The sequence below is a fragment of the Ruditapes philippinarum genome, unplaced genomic scaffold, assembly GCF_026571515.1.
Source record: "Ruditapes philippinarum isolate M1 unplaced genomic scaffold, ASM2657151v2 ctg8725_1_1_1_1, whole genome shotgun sequence".
Classification (NCBI taxonomy): domain Eukaryota; kingdom Metazoa; phylum Mollusca; class Bivalvia; order Venerida; family Veneridae; genus Ruditapes; species Ruditapes philippinarum.
This window is the reverse complement of record NW_026856947.1, coordinates 62,185-79,782: the sequence shown is the minus strand read 5'-3', so window position 1 is coordinate 79,782 and position 17,598 is coordinate 62,185. Positions and strand designations below refer to the sequence as shown.

General features: G+C 32.6%; 1 protein-coding gene across 2 annotated transcripts; it reads right to left on the bottom strand.

Annotated features, from left to right (window-relative positions):
* Positions 1-12,229: 12,229 nt before the first annotated feature.
* Positions 12,230-15,088, bottom strand: LOC132748222 (uncharacterized). 2 transcript variants are annotated; one of them, XM_060737785.1, is made up of 3 exons: positions 14,973-15,088; positions 14,216-14,320; positions 12,230-12,440 (listed from the first exon to the last, which is right to left on the bottom strand). In XM_060737785.1, exons 1-3 carry the CDS (start codon positions 15,013-15,015, stop codon positions 12,286-12,288), a joined length of 303 nt encoding a protein of 100 aa, XP_060593768.1. In that variant the 5' UTR covers positions 15,016-15,088; the 3' UTR covers positions 12,230-12,285. The 2 variants fall into 2 exon arrangements, with proteins under 2 accessions (XP_060593768.1, XP_060593769.1); XM_060737786.1 differs by having other exon boundaries at positions 14,216-14,314; positions 14,973-15,077.
* Between the last annotated feature and the right edge of the window lie 2,510 nt (positions 15,089-17,598).

The window sequence follows — 17,598 nt, the reverse complement described above, 5'->3', positions numbered from 1 at the left end:
TGATAAGTGCTTCGGATATTCCACTGTAATAGAGAACGATTTTCAATTCTCATTTTGTACATTACCTGTGACTGTTCACGATATTTAGCGGCGTCTTTGATGTGCAGCATCAACATTTAACTTGTTATATTATTGTAATAAGGTATTTTTCTTTTATCTGATAACCTTTATCATGTTTATAATGTGGATTGTGATGCCAGACATGTGTTGTAGATATCTAGTACATGTGTATTTTTTTATTCTTTTCGCGTGAACCTGATATTCTAGTGTCTATCCTATAATGACGCACTTGTAATCTGACATCATATTCTATTTCCTAACACTCTATCAATCAGTTTACTAATCAATCAATCATCATTATGCGGTCCCGTTCCCAGATATCCGTCGGCTAGATTGTAAATAAGTGCGGTTACGTTATCTCGGGTGATTAACCCTTTCACTGCCATAGGGACGGCTTAAGCCGTCCCTGTTATTTTCGGCGTATTTGCCATATGGACGGCTTTAGCCGTTTCTATAATAATAATAGTAATAATAATAAATTAATAATAATAATAATAATAATGATAATAAATATAAAGAAAATTATACCATCGACAATAATTATTATTATACTCACAGATTTGGAAACATATATAATTATTATATTACTAATAACAAATAATAATAATTATATTAATTAATAATATAGTAATTTCTTAGAAAAACCTCTGGCAAAAAGGTGATCAATAAAACAATGATCCTTTGGCAGCGAAAGGGTTAAGGACTTTATAATTGAATTGATTCATTTGGGCGACTCCTCTTTTAGGTGAGGTCGTATATTGTCACATGTATAAATAGCTTTTGAATGCGTAAAATGAGAAATCGGTTTTTTGGGTTGTTTTACACGTAAAACGTTCTATTAATAGATCATTAGTTCATAGATAGACAAGGGGTTATCTAATTATGTTATCTATGTGTATAATATAATGGTATACATGTTTATAATATACAGTCATATTTATCACATTCTATGTAATTATATTTTAAAATTAACACATGTGAAATGAAATAAACTAAAAAAGAAAATACAAAACCCCCATTATTTTCGTAACTTTCACATCGGTTTCCCAAAAAAATCAAATCTATTAATAGCTCTATCTACTCGCTTGAATGCATTTATCTTGTGCACCCAATCACTCATGATAAACTGTTAGAAAAACAAAATATCATTATATTACTAACGAAGAACTATAACCTCAATTCACACTTTTCATGCATTTTCGCTACACCTGAAATAAATAAATTTATAAAACTAAGACGATATTTTTTAGCTTTAACCGTTTCTGCGTGTTTTTTTTTTTTTGCACACCAACACGCGCACCAGCTTTTCTGGTAAGGAAGACCGTAGTGCATTATTTCAATCATGAAAGAATCCAAAGTCCCTATCGGGATTCGAACACACAGCGATGAGGGGGCACTCCTTTAGCACGGACGTCCTAGTTTCTGAAAACAAACTTTATTTCACCGTAAATGAAACCTATATCAAGTTGATTTTTTTAGAAAATCGGGTTTTATAAGCACACACAAATATAAAAAAGAATAAAAAGTTGTAAACAAATTTGAATTATTAATGGTATTGTTTTTGTTTCTTTGTTGTGTTTTTTTTTTTTTTTTTTTTTTTTTTTTTTTTTTTTAATAAAGTTATGTGTTACCTCCCCCGCCCATTTGGAACCAATTAAAGTACATGTGTATATGCTCACTTCGTGCACTTTAAACTGTGTAATAATTATAAATTACTACCCTTGCAGATAAATAAATTGGTATCATATCATGTCATGTCATGTGAAACACTATCATCATCATCATCATCTTCATCATCATCATCATCATCATCATCGTCATCATCATCATCATTTCATTATCATCATCATCATTTCATTATCATCATTTCATCATCATAAATGATCTATTTTTCTGTTATCATTATAATCATCATTATCATATTATCATCATCATCATCATCATCATCATCATTGAAATATATCTTCTGCATTTTCAATAACAATAAGTAACCTAATTAACTCACCATATTCATGGACTTCAGACTTAGACCTGTTAGTAGAACCTGTTTTGACATTCTCTAATAATTGTATTAGGGATTGGCTTTCTATTCGTCGTAATTCAAGCTGCTTAGAAAGAATTTTTCGCTTCACTTTTGATTCCACCATTGCTATAACCTCTGTTTTTTTCGGAAACACAGTTTTTCTTCCTCGTTTAATCAAAAGTATTTTCCTCTGAGCATTGAAAGTCCCTTGAATATCTTCATTGAAAGTTGAAATATCTGGGTTCGAATCCACAATTGTTCTTGCAAAATTCGACGACAGTGGTGATGGAGACATTAATATTCGATTTTGAGAGACAATAAAGACAAATGTCTCGTTCGAATTTTTACATCCTCGTTTAAGAATCAAATCAATTACTGTAATTATTTCCGTTGAACACAAGTTTGACACAAACGCGGTTGAGAGTTCCATCATCGTTAATTTCTGTATGAGACATTTGTAGTTATATCACACTATATAAAACATATGGGTTTTTTCGCAATAGTTATTTTTAGACATGGGTTCCCCTAACTCCGGTGGAGCAATATACATGTACATGTATATCATTGTACTTATAAATAATAAATATAGTTCATTGTATACACACCGGTCTCAAATATCGACCTGTGTCTTACGTAATAGTTACCGTACGAGGAATAGGTCTGCATAGTATTTACAGACCCGGGTGGCGATTTGAAGACCGAGAGAGCGTAGCGATCGAGGTTTTTAAAAGGCCACCGGGTCTGTAAATACTATGCAGACCTATTCCGAGTGCGGTAACTATCTTACCTACATGCTCTTTTGTTTTTCTATCCATACATCAGTTTTTAGCTCAGTATTTATCAATATTACTCACAAGAAACATATTACTTATGTACTTTATCATGTTTAAGAAAGCATTCCAAAGCCAAGCAAAGATACCATCCGCTACGCTCTTGTAATTCATTCCTTCACAAATCAGGTGTTATTTGAATATTCTCGTGATTTTCGTGGGGATTCATTAGGTAATGTACTTGTTGAGTTGAGTCACAGAAAATGAAAACAGAACTTGTCGAGTAGGGAAAGGTAAGATCATTATTTTGATATGTACGTGAATACATAACATATTAATAATATAAACAAATACTGAGGAAGATAAAAATTTATTTTATGCTTTTCAGTGGATTACTGATTTATCCGTGAAAATTATATTTGATAATTTCACAGTGAAAATTATCAAAATATAATTTCACTTTTTTCAATGACGAAACTACTTTTTTAAGATTTTCCCCATGTGGTACCTCAATTTTATTTTTACCGACAATTCTGACAATGTCAGGCTGTTAAAAGAAATAGCAAAGCTGAAATAGATAAATAACTTAAATGTCAAAAGTAACACAGAGAGAAAACTTACTTCTATTCCTTCAAATTCCAATCACCAAATTTTGTCTCTAAATTTTTTTTGTTTCGTTTTTACAGTCTGAAAAATACATTCCTTCCCCATGCAAAACGGGCTCTTGATGACATTTGGGCATATTAAAGTATCCTACGAGCAATAACTGCCGTATGCTTTATGAAAAATTGAAAAGCATTGACAGCCATCACTCGTAAAATAAGTTAAAACAACCCAGCGTTCCTTCAGCAAGCTCCAATTTTTCCATTTTCCTAGCTCCTTTTCTGAATGTTTTCACTTCTGTCAACACTTATTTTTTGTCTGTTACAATCCTCAAATAAGTTTTCTTTCTTTTAAAAAGGTGTATGACTAACAAATCCAAATTATATCCTTCTGAATCTTACACAATTATTTTCCTCCCATGAAATACACAACTTTAAAAAATGGCTGCCGTTTACATTTTAGAAAGCCAGGTCTAATATAAATTCGCAGTAAGTAACAGAAATATGGATGGATGGTTGGAATTTTCTCCTGCAAGAATTGTTTGTTTTTATGATTAAAACAAGCGACCATTCATATTTTTTTAATAAAATGAATAAATATCACCGTCATTTAACCTTGATTGGCGGACTTATTTTTCAGCTCAAGACTTCTTGTTTTAAATGAGAAATTCCGTCTAAATGGGGCTCTCAATGGGGGAAACAGATTTTAATATTAACATTAAAATTATGGAAATTTCGTTTTAACTTGTTTTTAAGCATAAAATAAAAAGAAAATTTGTCTGTTTGTTGTGTAAGATGTAATTTTATTTCATCTCGTGAACTTTAAAAACAGTATTCTCACTCGTGGCTACGCCACTCGTGAGAATACTGTTTTTAAAGCTCACTCGATGAAATAAAATTTCATCTTACACACAAACAAACAAATATCCTCTATGTTTTCTAATCATAAAAACGGAACACTTTATCTTTATATATAATCATGGTAAATAGATGATCAGGCTATTTCTTATATACATGTAATTAAAATATACGATTTTTTCAAAGGAAAGTACAAGACGGGGTTCTATGAATAAATATTAGTAATACATGTAGTTACACCGTTATGTAAGTTGGGTTTTGTTGTTGTTGTTTTTTATGATGGCTGTTTTTAAATGTTCTTAGATTTCATCCATGTTTGGAAGAATTTTCTTTCCGTGTATTATTAATTAGCATCATCCGTTTTTAGACCGCATGTAAGCACGCGGTCTAGAATGGAAGCGCAAGTCATATTCTTGGTACTGGTATACAAAATCCAAATTGTAATGTAAAAATAACTGGGAAAAAAATGAGAAAAAAGGTCTTATACTTAAGATGAACTATACTCTCACTGAAAGTAATATTTTGGAAAAAGGAAAGATGCAGAAGTTGACTTTGATTCGATATGCACCAATAATATAATCGTCGTATATATCCTATAATGCAGAATTGTTAAAATAATGCAGGATTGTGCAAATTCAGACATAGTTGTGGAAATAAATACCGAAAACTAGTATCTTATGAATATATATAGTTCGGCAAATGTGTTAGGTATACCGAAAAGCAAACTTTAAAGAAAGGCTTAATGTGCGTTGTTATACTCATTAACACGGTGCATATCCATATCGGTACCCTCTTTGCGAAATCTGCTGAAACGGTACCCTCTTTGTACATGCACAGGTCATTCTCTGCTCAAAACAAACCAGCGATGGATAACAAGCCAGTAAAAATTCATTGTAATAAGGAAAGGAGGTATGACACGTAGAAAAGATGTATACCACGGAACACTAGAATGTTTTATCTATGTGCTGATTTGTCATGTGCCCGTTTTTCATGTACTGCAACTTCACAATAAGCTACAAAAAATCGACATGTCTTACCTCGCCCATCACCTCGACATACTTTTCGGGCTAAAATGAACCTGTGGCCCGATTATATATGCATCATACATATTTACTATGTTCATTTACATATCATCTTCGGACAAATGGCAGTACATTGTCAAAAAATAAATGTAAAATTTATAAAAACACCCTACTTTCGGTTTTGCAGCGGCACGGGCTACCTCTCTTCATTTGAATTTTATATCACAGGTACCCTCTCATTTTTAAACACACATAGACCTGTACGTTCAATGCACGACATATTCTTTTACTAGCGTTAATCGTTAAGTATGAAATATTTACATAAAAGTAAGAAATATTACATACCTAACGATTAACGCAAATAAAAGCATATGTCGTGCCTTGAGACTACCTATGTGTGTTTAAAAGAGGGTACCTGTGATATAAAAATTCAAATGAAGAGAGGTAGCCCGTGCCGCTGCAAAACCGAAAGTAGGGTGTTTTTATGAATTTTACATTTATTTTTGACAATGTACTGCCATTTGTCCGAAGATGATATGTAAATGAACATATTGAATATGTATGATGTATATATAATCAAGCCACAGGTTCATTTCAGCCCCAAAAATATGTCGAGGTGATGGGCGAAGCAAGACATGTCGATTTTTTGTAGCTTATTGTGAATTTGTAGTACATGAAAAACGGGCACATGACAAATCAGCACATAGATAAAACATTCTAGTGTTCCGTGGTATACATCTTTTCTACGTGTCATACCTTCTTTCCTTATTATATTGAAATTTTACTGTATGGTTATCCATCGCAGATTTGTTTTTAGCAGAGAGTGGCCTGTGCATGTGCAAAGAGGGTGCCGTTTCAGCAGATTTCGCAAAGAGGGTACCGATATGGATATGCACCGTGATTAATATCGGCGAAACACAAAACTTTAACGCCAGAACAGTAGCCAGTTCGTTTTTCTCACAAATAATCTGGAATATAAGTTATGAGGGTACTTACAGCCGTATACGCTAATTTATTTTAATTAATCTTTGAAATATATATCGACTTTTTTTCCTATTCAAAGTGGACATTATCCCCCCACCTCCCCCACAAATTAGCGTTATTTTACGGTGAATATTGTGTACTGTAATGCACGAGTTTCTCGGCTTCACATAGTTTCTATTGTATAGAGAACAATAGAACAATAACCGGTCGGTATCTATTTGCAGACCTGTTAACCGGTCGGTAAGTGATTTACTAGACCGCTTTTAACAAAGGAGCCGGTAGGTAAGACGCATTACTCACCCCAAATGAGGGTAAAAATGACTCCGACAGAAAAAAGTCCGCGTAGGGATGACAATTTTATTTCACAAACCACAATATATCTTTTCAAGTGATTAAAATCGTTTATTGCTTTCAAAGTCAGTAATACCGGTGTACACAATGAATATAGTTCGCTTACCTTACTTTATAATAACATAGGACGGATTAAAAGTAGTTATACCGCATACACAGAGGGTGTTCTCTTTGATTATATATATATAAATTATATATTTGACATCCAAAAGAAAATAAAGCCTATTTTGGTAAAACTATTATTGACAACCATAATCAATATATAAACAAATAGGAGTTAATGTCAACCGGTAGACATTTTGTATTTTCTTTCTATAACCATGATAATCATAAGGATACACATAATGTACTGTTTACTCTCATATCTATGAATTAAAGGAATTTATATAATGGATAAATTTGCTTGTTTAGCTGAGTTATTGCGTACGGAAATGATAGTCTTTCAACCTTGTATGGTTCATATTTTAGGCACGTGAAATTCTTGTTGACAAGTAGAATGATCGGGGTGCTGCGAAACAATCGCCTATGTTTACTGACACTTTAACCCCGGATAACTATACCCTAGACACCCCAAGACACCAATGCATAATATCAAATGCATAATTTGACCTAAAAAAAGGGATGAGGAATGAAGTGCATTACAGATTTATTTATTTATTTATTTATTTATTATTAATTTATTTATTTATTTATTTATTTTCCTTATTTTATTTATTTATTTATTTATTTATTTTATTTATTTCATTTATTTATTTATTTTCATTTATTTATTTATTTATTTATTTATTTATTTATTTATTTATTTATTTATTTATTTATTTATTTATTGTTGGGCTGGTAGTTAAATGTCATGATTGTTGAAGTATACTCAAAATATGTGTCTTGTTCGCTCGCCGATATACCCGCTTTGAAATCCACTGTAAACGTGTCTAAATACATCAACAAATTTGTTTCAGTGACCTAACGGTTGTTGCGTTTCACTAAACACCCCTACTATCACAACTTACATATCAATGTCAGTTTTAAATCAGTTTGTAACCGGATAACCGAGATATGGTCGTCTTTTTTGTGTTTTATCATGTTTATTATAGACGTTATTAGACTGCACGCGCCGACTAGTAGCTAGGGCAAAATATTAGACTTGATTTTGTACGTTTTTTTTAACAAAATCAAATTGTTTTCAAATTTTCTAATTCTAATAAAAATAGCTTTTCTGATGTACAACATGACACATAGCTTTAAAGGATTAAAATAAACGTTTAATTGAAGTGATAGTGTCATGTTTGAATATCATATTCTTTTTATAACTATTTTATTTTATCTACCTAATAATTAACGTGCCAATGAGCCAGTCTATAGTCGATCGTTCTAAAACCCATTGAGATCCGTCTATCACTAAAATGGTCTCAACCCGGTACGGAATTAGACCGAACCCATTGTAGTCTAGAATTAAAGTAGTTCTTTGAAATTTTGAAATGGCTCAATTTAAGTCATCTCCAGTTAGATTGGTCATGATTAAAGTGTATTTATTGCATGTGTGTAGTTTTTGTGTGTTATATGATAACTTTAAAAGTTGTTTTTGTGTATTCTCCAGGAACTCATTTGTTGGTGGAAGGATTAAAGATATACTACCCACCAGCTGTCAGGAGTTTTTAAAGTGGTGAATTTAAACAGTGTTACAACAGAATGAAGATTTCTGAAAAAAGGAGATGGCTTACCTATTATATTTTGGGCCTCATTGGACTTAGATAGTGTTAATGTTTAAAGTTGAAGACAGTATATAATTCATCAAGAACAGTGGAATCCAGAATCAAGCCTCAAATTTGACTGATTTACTATAGAACAAATAGTACGAAAATTCACCGGGCCGCGTCCAAATATGCAACAGAGGTTATTTTGGCGCTACGGACACAGCGGAAATATATATTATTTGCAAAACAGGCAAAACGTGTGCGGGATGTTATTCGTTTAAATTATTAACATTTAATTTACAAAACAGATTAACTTGGTAAAAAGTACGCTTAATTGCAATAGGTTATTTTGAAGGATTCTGTGACCGACGGTTGTTCTCTTTTGACTAGATTTTTTTGAAAACATTTTGTTCTAGGCGAATATGCAATCTTTTGTTTATTCAAGTAGTTTCATCTTTTATAAATAAGTAAACAATACGTATCAAAGAATTGAAAGAATATCAAATAATAGCTATGAATAAATTGCTATATATACATAGCAATTTATTCATAGCTATTATTTGATATTACAGACATATTTTCGCTATTTGTAAAATAACAGACAGTTCTTCCTCAAAATCATTCGAACATTATGCAATTCGCACCAATATTTATATGGACATATTCTCGGCACATATTTTATTGTAAGTTTACCAATAATTTCAATTTCACTTGTTATCCAATTTATTTTGCTTCGACCAGACGTTTCAATCTTTGTCGCAACAGACAAACATTTCAGAATTTCAGACACATACCAAGAACATGGAGAAAAAATAACAAGTGCTTCGGATATTCAACTGTAATAGAGAACGATTTTCAATTCTGATTTTGTACATTACCTGTTCACATCATTTGGCGGCGTCTTTGATGTACAGCATCAACATTTAACTTGTTTTCTATATGATGCAGGATAAAACACTTACCAAGCTGCCCATCGTTTTAAAATAACTGCATGCATGATAAACATTGTAAAAACTTCACGTCAATGATTTTCGTCGGACAAGACATCAAGATCCATATTAAACTACGAGCCTGTAGTGAAATTTATCTTTGATGTCTTTTTATTTAAAAAAAAGTGCTCAAACTGCAATGTATAGGATAGTAGCTTGATAAATAAGTTCAGTTTTTATTAAACCAAGGCATATAATATGCAACTGGTTATAACAAAAAAAAACAGAAAATAAATTATGTATGAAATATGGTCTAGCTTTATTCTTATTCATGTGTATAGTCAGTATTAATAAACATAATAATAATTAATTTCATCGGATCATTCGATCAAGGACGACATTTATAGTGAGTAGTTATTTTTGATTCATCAGTCGTAACTTTTTTGCTGCGCTGTAACACCGCAAAACGTCCGTACCGCAAAACGTACGTATATGGACGTTTTGCGGCGCATATCGTCCACATTTTTCTGACGTACATTTTGCGGCAAAAAGGCATGGTCCTGCCGCATAACGTCCATATTTTAAAGTTTATATAATTTTCGTTAATTTTCACCAGTTATTACCAGGTGTTTTTGTGTGTTAATTTCAGCTCACCTGAGTATGCGCCTGTCTGTCTGTCCGTCCAAATTTAGCTTGTTACCACTCTAGCATCCACATACCCTAAGCAATATGTCAAGAGTTATCTGTCCTTGAATTACAGTATCTGTTATATTTCACATTGTTACCACTCCAACGCTTTCATTTCTTCTTTAATCTTGACAATTTTCAACAGAATATCTATGACCATAAAATCTCAACAAAGTTAGAATATAGGCTAAATCTAACATAAAACAACAATAAAAAACGCACTATATATCACCTTGTTATATAGTGCTTTCGTTTTTTCTTCTCCATTCTTAAAGTATTTTATACAGAATATGTATAACAATAAGGTCTCGATCAAGTTCATTTATGAGCTAAAACGACTGAATATCTCAAGAGTAATTTGCCTTTGAATAATAAAAATAAAGACATATTTTAAAGTCAAATTATTGAATTGTGATAAAACTGCCATTTCTTTATTATCAATGATCAGATGTCATTCATACATTTATGACAGGACGGACATCTTGAATAATTCAACTATAATATTGACCTTGAAATGACCTTGACCTCAAGGTCACTATTGAATTTTGTTTAAATTACCAGATATTTGGATATTGATGACCATTTCAGACGTAGAATTGAGTACTGATATCAGTTACCCAGATTCTGAGTACATGAAATGTACTTGCTTTTTTTTAGTAATATTCAATGCTATCTACCCTTGTCATAGGCAGGTGGGCGATATAAGGCCACCATGACCTTTTTGCTTTGTTCAATTATAAAATTACATTGTTCAATTAAAAAATTACATTATGGCATTCAAACAAAACGCTTACATTACGATATTTTAAAATATGCTTTAGTTTTTATCAATAGAACACATTGAACTTTTTCATCATTTCCTATGCGGAAGAATGTTTGTTATTATAATTATACTCTATTACATATTATCTATGTAACTTATAGGCGAAATGTTTTGTTCTTTAGGAGATAAAATAATACGGTTTTAGTAAAGAGACGGACTTTCCGACTAACCATAGTAGACTACCTCTAGTAGAATTATAATTCAAGATGAATAAATATCATTGAAGTATTCGTGAATATATTTTACTACAGAAATTGTGGACGATATGCGGCGCAAATACACACTCTCGCCGCAAAACGTACCAAGTACGATATGCACCGCAAAACGTCCACATGTGTACGATATGCGACGCAAAACGTCCACACGCGAACGTTTTGCGGTACGGACGTTTTGCGGTGTTACACTGCGCATTAATATTATAGAGATTTGATTATTTTTGCTCAAAATCAAATTTGGCTTCAGAATGTGTGTAGTTACTAAAGCGGATTTCCGCCAAAACTATTTACATGTATTCTTCTTTAAACCTTTCTCTCTTTATTTTTATGTGATAGTTCGTGAAGCGTCAGATGATTGCATTGTATAGTTTCATTTACTAGTAACTCGATCATACACTCGTACAATATACTCTGTAAACATTTTACTAAATATTAAGAATATTATGCATTGTGAATTAAATACTAAATTATATTGGGCGAGTACACAACTGTCAAAACTATAATGTGTGTGAGTCCAATAGAATAAATATTGTTCTCAATCATGTTTAATGACTTATTTTTTCACACCACCATTTCTTTGACATTGTGACAGAACTTTTGTTACTTCAGTTCACAGGTGACAGTATTGGTGTTTGGACACGCCACCCCATCTGTCCCAGGACCCTACTGCAACCCTGAAAAAAATAATTCAACACTCTACGGCTTACTTAAAACACCGATACTGTCACCTGTGCTTCAGTTATGATATGGATTGATATAGATTTGAACTCTCAAATATGACAACGAGACTAGATTTGGTGCGATATGGATTTCATATGATATACGTTTGGACTCTAAGAATGATATCAAGGCTATAAGGATTTGATATTAACTGTTTCGAATCTTGAAATGAAAACGATACTTAATTGATGAAATTGGATTCAATGATGTTTTCTATTGGAATATCATGTGGTGCAAATGTTGAAAGTGCATTCGTTATATTTTTAAGCCACGCAGAGGCCTTTATAACCATTGCTTGAGGACGTTTATTTTTCTTATTACACAACTCACAGAAGGTTTCATTTTAACAGTGCGCTATGATTCTTATCACACTGATAGTTTTCAATGACTCATTGAAATATATTAAGATTAAAGAAAATATACATTATTAAAAATCCCAGTTAATCTTCGAACAATTATTTCAATATTAAAACTAGGTCACATGAAACAAGTAGTATGGAGTCACGGTGTTTATTTTCTTTATACACAGAAATGTACAAATATGTTAGATCTAAGGTCCATGGTGACCGCCAGGTGGCATCATATGGTCTGGCATGCACATACAGGCGCTGTCTATGCAGTGTTTCGACTCGTGTGTGGTGTGTCCCATGGGGTCAGTATGTGAAGGGCAGTCTGGGCAGTCGCTTAATTGTGCACATTTGACAGCTGAAATAGAAATTTTTTTGAATAAACGTTTTACAATTATTTATTTTTTAAATACATTCATTTTGTTATTTTACTTTTTAATACTATCTATACAAATTCGACCGAGACGTAAAAAGGATCAAATGGTGTTTTGTGGTTCAATCTTTTGAAAAGCAGTTGCGAGCTTGAACAAGACTCACTTTCTTTATCATGGTTCGAACCAAAGGTAATTCTTATTATTTGAAATTGATCACTTTGGATTATCATGTCTTTATTACCATGTTTCTGATAGCTAAATTTTGTAAACTACAGTTAACCTTTATTGTGGCTACGTATGACTATAATCTGTAAACTGTACTAAACAATCAAAAGGTATATTTTGTTCTCTCTTTAGTTGGATATAAAGTCATATCGACGCTAAAACAGTCATTTGTCATTAACCTAGCAATTGTTGTGAACTTCTAGAGAAACAGGTGTCACCAACAATATGCGTTAGGCACCACTCGGATTCGTTCCCTATTAGAAATCATTTAAAGTTTAAGATGGTATTCGAAACTCACAATGATTGGTGATAAGCGAGTCAAGGTCAGTGACTTTAAATGTCTCCTGTCTTGTTTAAAGATAGAGCACATTCTTCATTGCGTCTTACAGAAAGATAAAAGAAATTTATAGCACTATTTATTGACTTGGACACATTTGAAAATGACATCAATGATTTAACCTTTTCGTGGCTTACGAATGGATAGTACACACTTGTGTTGTTTCCTTTTCAGTTTGAACTTTAATATAGATATAAACAATCTATCTTGTTTAGATGAATTATAAATAATAAATACGTTATGAAAGACCATTTGTTCTTTTGAATGTTTCAAAATCTGCGGTGACAGACAAACGATCGGTTCACTTAATTATCACGGATAAATTTCGCCTATTCCGAGGAAAGAACGAGCGCCCCTGTATATGACACGTAAAAAATTACAAGTTGTGTTATACACAAAGACATGTTACATTATAAATTGTATTATACTGAGTATTACAGATCGAACTATTCTTGTAAAAGTTGTATTATACATTCCGTATTAAGCTTAAAATTTTGCCATCATAGCCACATTTTTTATCGTTTTCGAAGTTAAAGAATACTTGAGTCAAAATACAAGTGATTCATTGGCGTTTCATGCTTGGAAAAAAAATCGTTTTTTTATAATTAAAACAAGTCGTATCATACTTGGGAAATCGTATTGTACTTGGAAAATCATATTGTACTTGGAAAATCGTATTGTACTTGAAAGATTGTTTCATAACTGAAAAAAAAATCGTATTACACATGTACTTGGACAATTCTGTCATACTAAGAAATGTCGTATCATTCTTGGAACGCTCTATCGTACTTGGAAATTCGTATTATACTCGATTGTAGTATCATACTTGAAAACGGTCGTTTTATACTTGCAAAAGTCGTATTATACTTTGAAATGCCGTATCATACCGGTACTTGGAAATGTTGTATCATATTAAAATACGTCGTATCATACTTAAAAAAGCTGTATCGAACATCAGGGTCTTTCAAAATAGAAAGACCCTGCGTACATGTACATGTAAAAATCGTATTATACTTCAAAAATCATATACTTGAAATATCGTATCACAATTGGAAAAGTCGTATCAAAATTGGAAATATGTGTATCATTTTTTGGAAAAGTCGTATCATATTTAGAAAATCGTATCATACTTGGGAAAGCTGTGTCATTTGTAAGTCGTGACACATATAAGATACTCCTTTTACATTTAATACTTACAGCAAGTACAAACATCGTGTTCACACGCCTTCATCTCTCCATCCGGGCATGTGTGAGTGCATGTTGAGGCGTCGTGGTTGGTGCAAAGGCGGCAGTTAACTGTTACTATAAAATAAAAAGAAAGGTTTTAAAAATGCCAATTATTTTTTGTATCAAAATCTGATCAAATTTAAGTGATGTCAATCAAATTTGAGCTTAATATGAATGTCATTGCTATCGTACAACCAGCAATTTATATCAATTAAAATCAACTCCTGTTTGGTTCAGGGCAGGGTTTGTGTCGGGTGACTTTGTCGTGTTCCCGATCTTCCGCATGCCCTCGACGCACATCAAGGAATTTGAATCTTGTAATTTTTATATTATGTGGACGAAAATTTGAATCGTCGAATGTGCATGACTGTACTCGTTTCTTGAACGATTTTGCATCATCTAAGAAAATCAATGACTAAAATAGTTGTCGTTTTGATAAAATATTGATGCAAGTAATTTTTTGCGAATATTTTATTGCTTACATTTGTAATTTTAAAAGAATTACTGCCGTGGTTTCCCTTGGAATAATAACTTTTTAATGCACCTCTTTACATGAATTAACATTTTGCAGAGGCATGATGCCGCATTCAAAGCCCGATCTTGTAGGGCCATGATATTAAAGCTAAATAAACAATAGAATATTACTATTTCAACTAATATAAAAGCTAATCGAACTATAATATGAAACATAATAAAACTAAATTAGTATAAAACTTAATAATCTAACCTGCAACAACGGCAAGTGCTGCTAATATCAGTGTAAGTTTCATAGCTCAAGGTGTATGTGTGAAACAACAAAAACTGTTTGTGATTATAAGGAAGATCAGTCTGTTTCTTATATATATATATGAGCCGCGTCACGACAAAACCAACATAGTGCGTTTGCGACCAGTATGGATCCAGACCAGCCTGCGCATCCGCGCAGTCTGATCAGGATCCATGCTGTTCGCTTGCCAACTCTATTACAAGTAGAGAAGCCGATAGTGAACAGCATGGATCCTGATCAGACTGCGCGGATGTGCAGGCTGGTCTGGATCCATGCTGGTCGCAGACGCACTATGTTGGTTTTGTCGTGACGCGGCTCAAATATATCTATCAACGTCCGTCACAAATGGTCAATGCCATTGATAAGAGAATTATTTAAGTATATCAACAGATGTTTGGACTTGGATCTGATTCACAAATAAATTTATTAGTGTCCTAATTTGTAACGGCTTTTAGTATTGTCACTAAAATGTCACAAGAACTTGACATAATTATATTTGGAAAAGTCATATATGTAAGGGATTTCAGAAAAGTCCTATTTTCTTTTCTCCGGTCATAGCGTATAAAGATTACCGTAGGTGTCATCTTTTGGCTTTTGTACATTTTATATAAATTGTGGCATAAACAGGATGTCACGTGTTCGAGGCCGAGCACTGTCATGTGACATTATGCTCATATTTTCGACCCATATTTTCATTGTCAAGTTGAGCTGAATTGACTATGGTTTTAAAAAAAAATCGGCTGCTATTTTGGTGATTACATGTAATTGGAAAATGTGAAGGATAACATATCAATATGTCCAAAACATATTTGTTATAAACTAAGCGTTACAGGCCAATTACGATATGCTCTTGGGGCGTGTGAGTTATTTACCGCTCATGTGAGGTAAATAATTATGTAGGGATTTTTTTGCAAATGTAAACTTATTTTGACTGTATTCCGTTGGATGGGGTAAATGTCATTTTAAGTTTCCATGCGAACTCAACAAACCCGACAATTTGATCTTTACCGCGACCAAACATTTAGGAGCAGTTGACTTTTTCAACATATAAAAAATGTTGTTGTTGTTGTTGTTGTAGGAGAATGCTTGCTCTCTTGTCAGTGGGGAATATTAATTTTCAAAATTGCAATGCAAATACACATATCTTAGGTTGCCAAACATGTTTTCAAAAAATAAATCAGTAACAGATAATTTCTTTCTTTTATTACAAAAAATATGTATCAAAATCTTAAAATATAAAATACATTTTACGCATATGAAGGAATTAAACATAATTCCATGCATTAAAAAATTCACATTATACACCGGTAGGTAAAACACCACTAAATGTCCCGATGTTCTAAATTTCAGGATGACAAATGCATCCACCATCAACACAATGATGAACCTCCCTCATTCCTTTTATTATTGACTCACAAGGAGGGCAATCCGTTCTTTCCACACATCTTCTACCTGTTAGGACAAAAACAGTAATGTTTTAGAAATACAAAGGTTTGTAGCTGTGTTTAATAATTATGATTAATGCTAGCTTAAAATAGAGAACTCCTGCTTAAACAAACTATATCAACGATTCCAACAGGCTTTACTTAACAGACAAGGCAGTCGAGTTCATTGTTTTACGTTAATTATATGCGCGGCATGATAAAGAAATAATCACACGTTATATGACGTCAGATATGACGTCAATAAACTAAGTGACGTCGAGAAAAAACCGTCTCTCCCAAAGTAGTGCAACATCTTTTTTTATCAATTTTTATATTTATTAGCAAGTTAGAATGGAAAAATATATTTTTTCAATACTCATATCTAAGTTCATAATAACGTTAGCGTACAATTATAAAATAACTTTGAGTATAATTATCAGTCCATTGACACGGGATTTCCCCTGCGTGAAAGACACGTGACTTACCACATGAGCAGGACAGGTGCTCGCAAACTTTCGTCTCGTATGGAGGGCATTCTAAATCACATTCTGAAGGGTCGAGTTTAGTTACACATAATTTTCCAGAAACAACCACTGAAATTAAGAAACAAAAAACAATTTTAAATATATCAATATTTAAAAAAACACGAAAGGATGAGTGTCCAACGGAAATCCCGAACCATTTCAATCGTATATCAGCGAAACCTTTTTTCTCAATTTGTTGAGAAGATATATAATCAAAATGCAGTTTCAGATATAAGTAAAAGGTACATCATGAATTTACAGGATGTTCGTAAATGTTATTATGTGATAACAATAAAATAGAAATGCTAATAGAAAAAACAAAAGTATACTTACCGACGCAAGCTATCAGTATAAGTATTTTCATGTTTACTTTTGAACGGCGATAAAGTGATGACAGAACTCGGAATTCAGCGATATTTATACTACAAGTCAACACGAAAAGTCAATGACCATAAGACTGACGCTATCGACAAGAGCACCTGCCAGGACGTTTACCTTTGATTAAATTATATGTCATTTACTCCCAACGAATTCTTCTGTTGTCGTGAATTTATAAAGTCTTATGTTCTTAGTCCCCTTCCTGTTTGACAGAAGAGGACAAAAGGGCATACCCTCCATCCATCAATCCGTCCGTCCGTC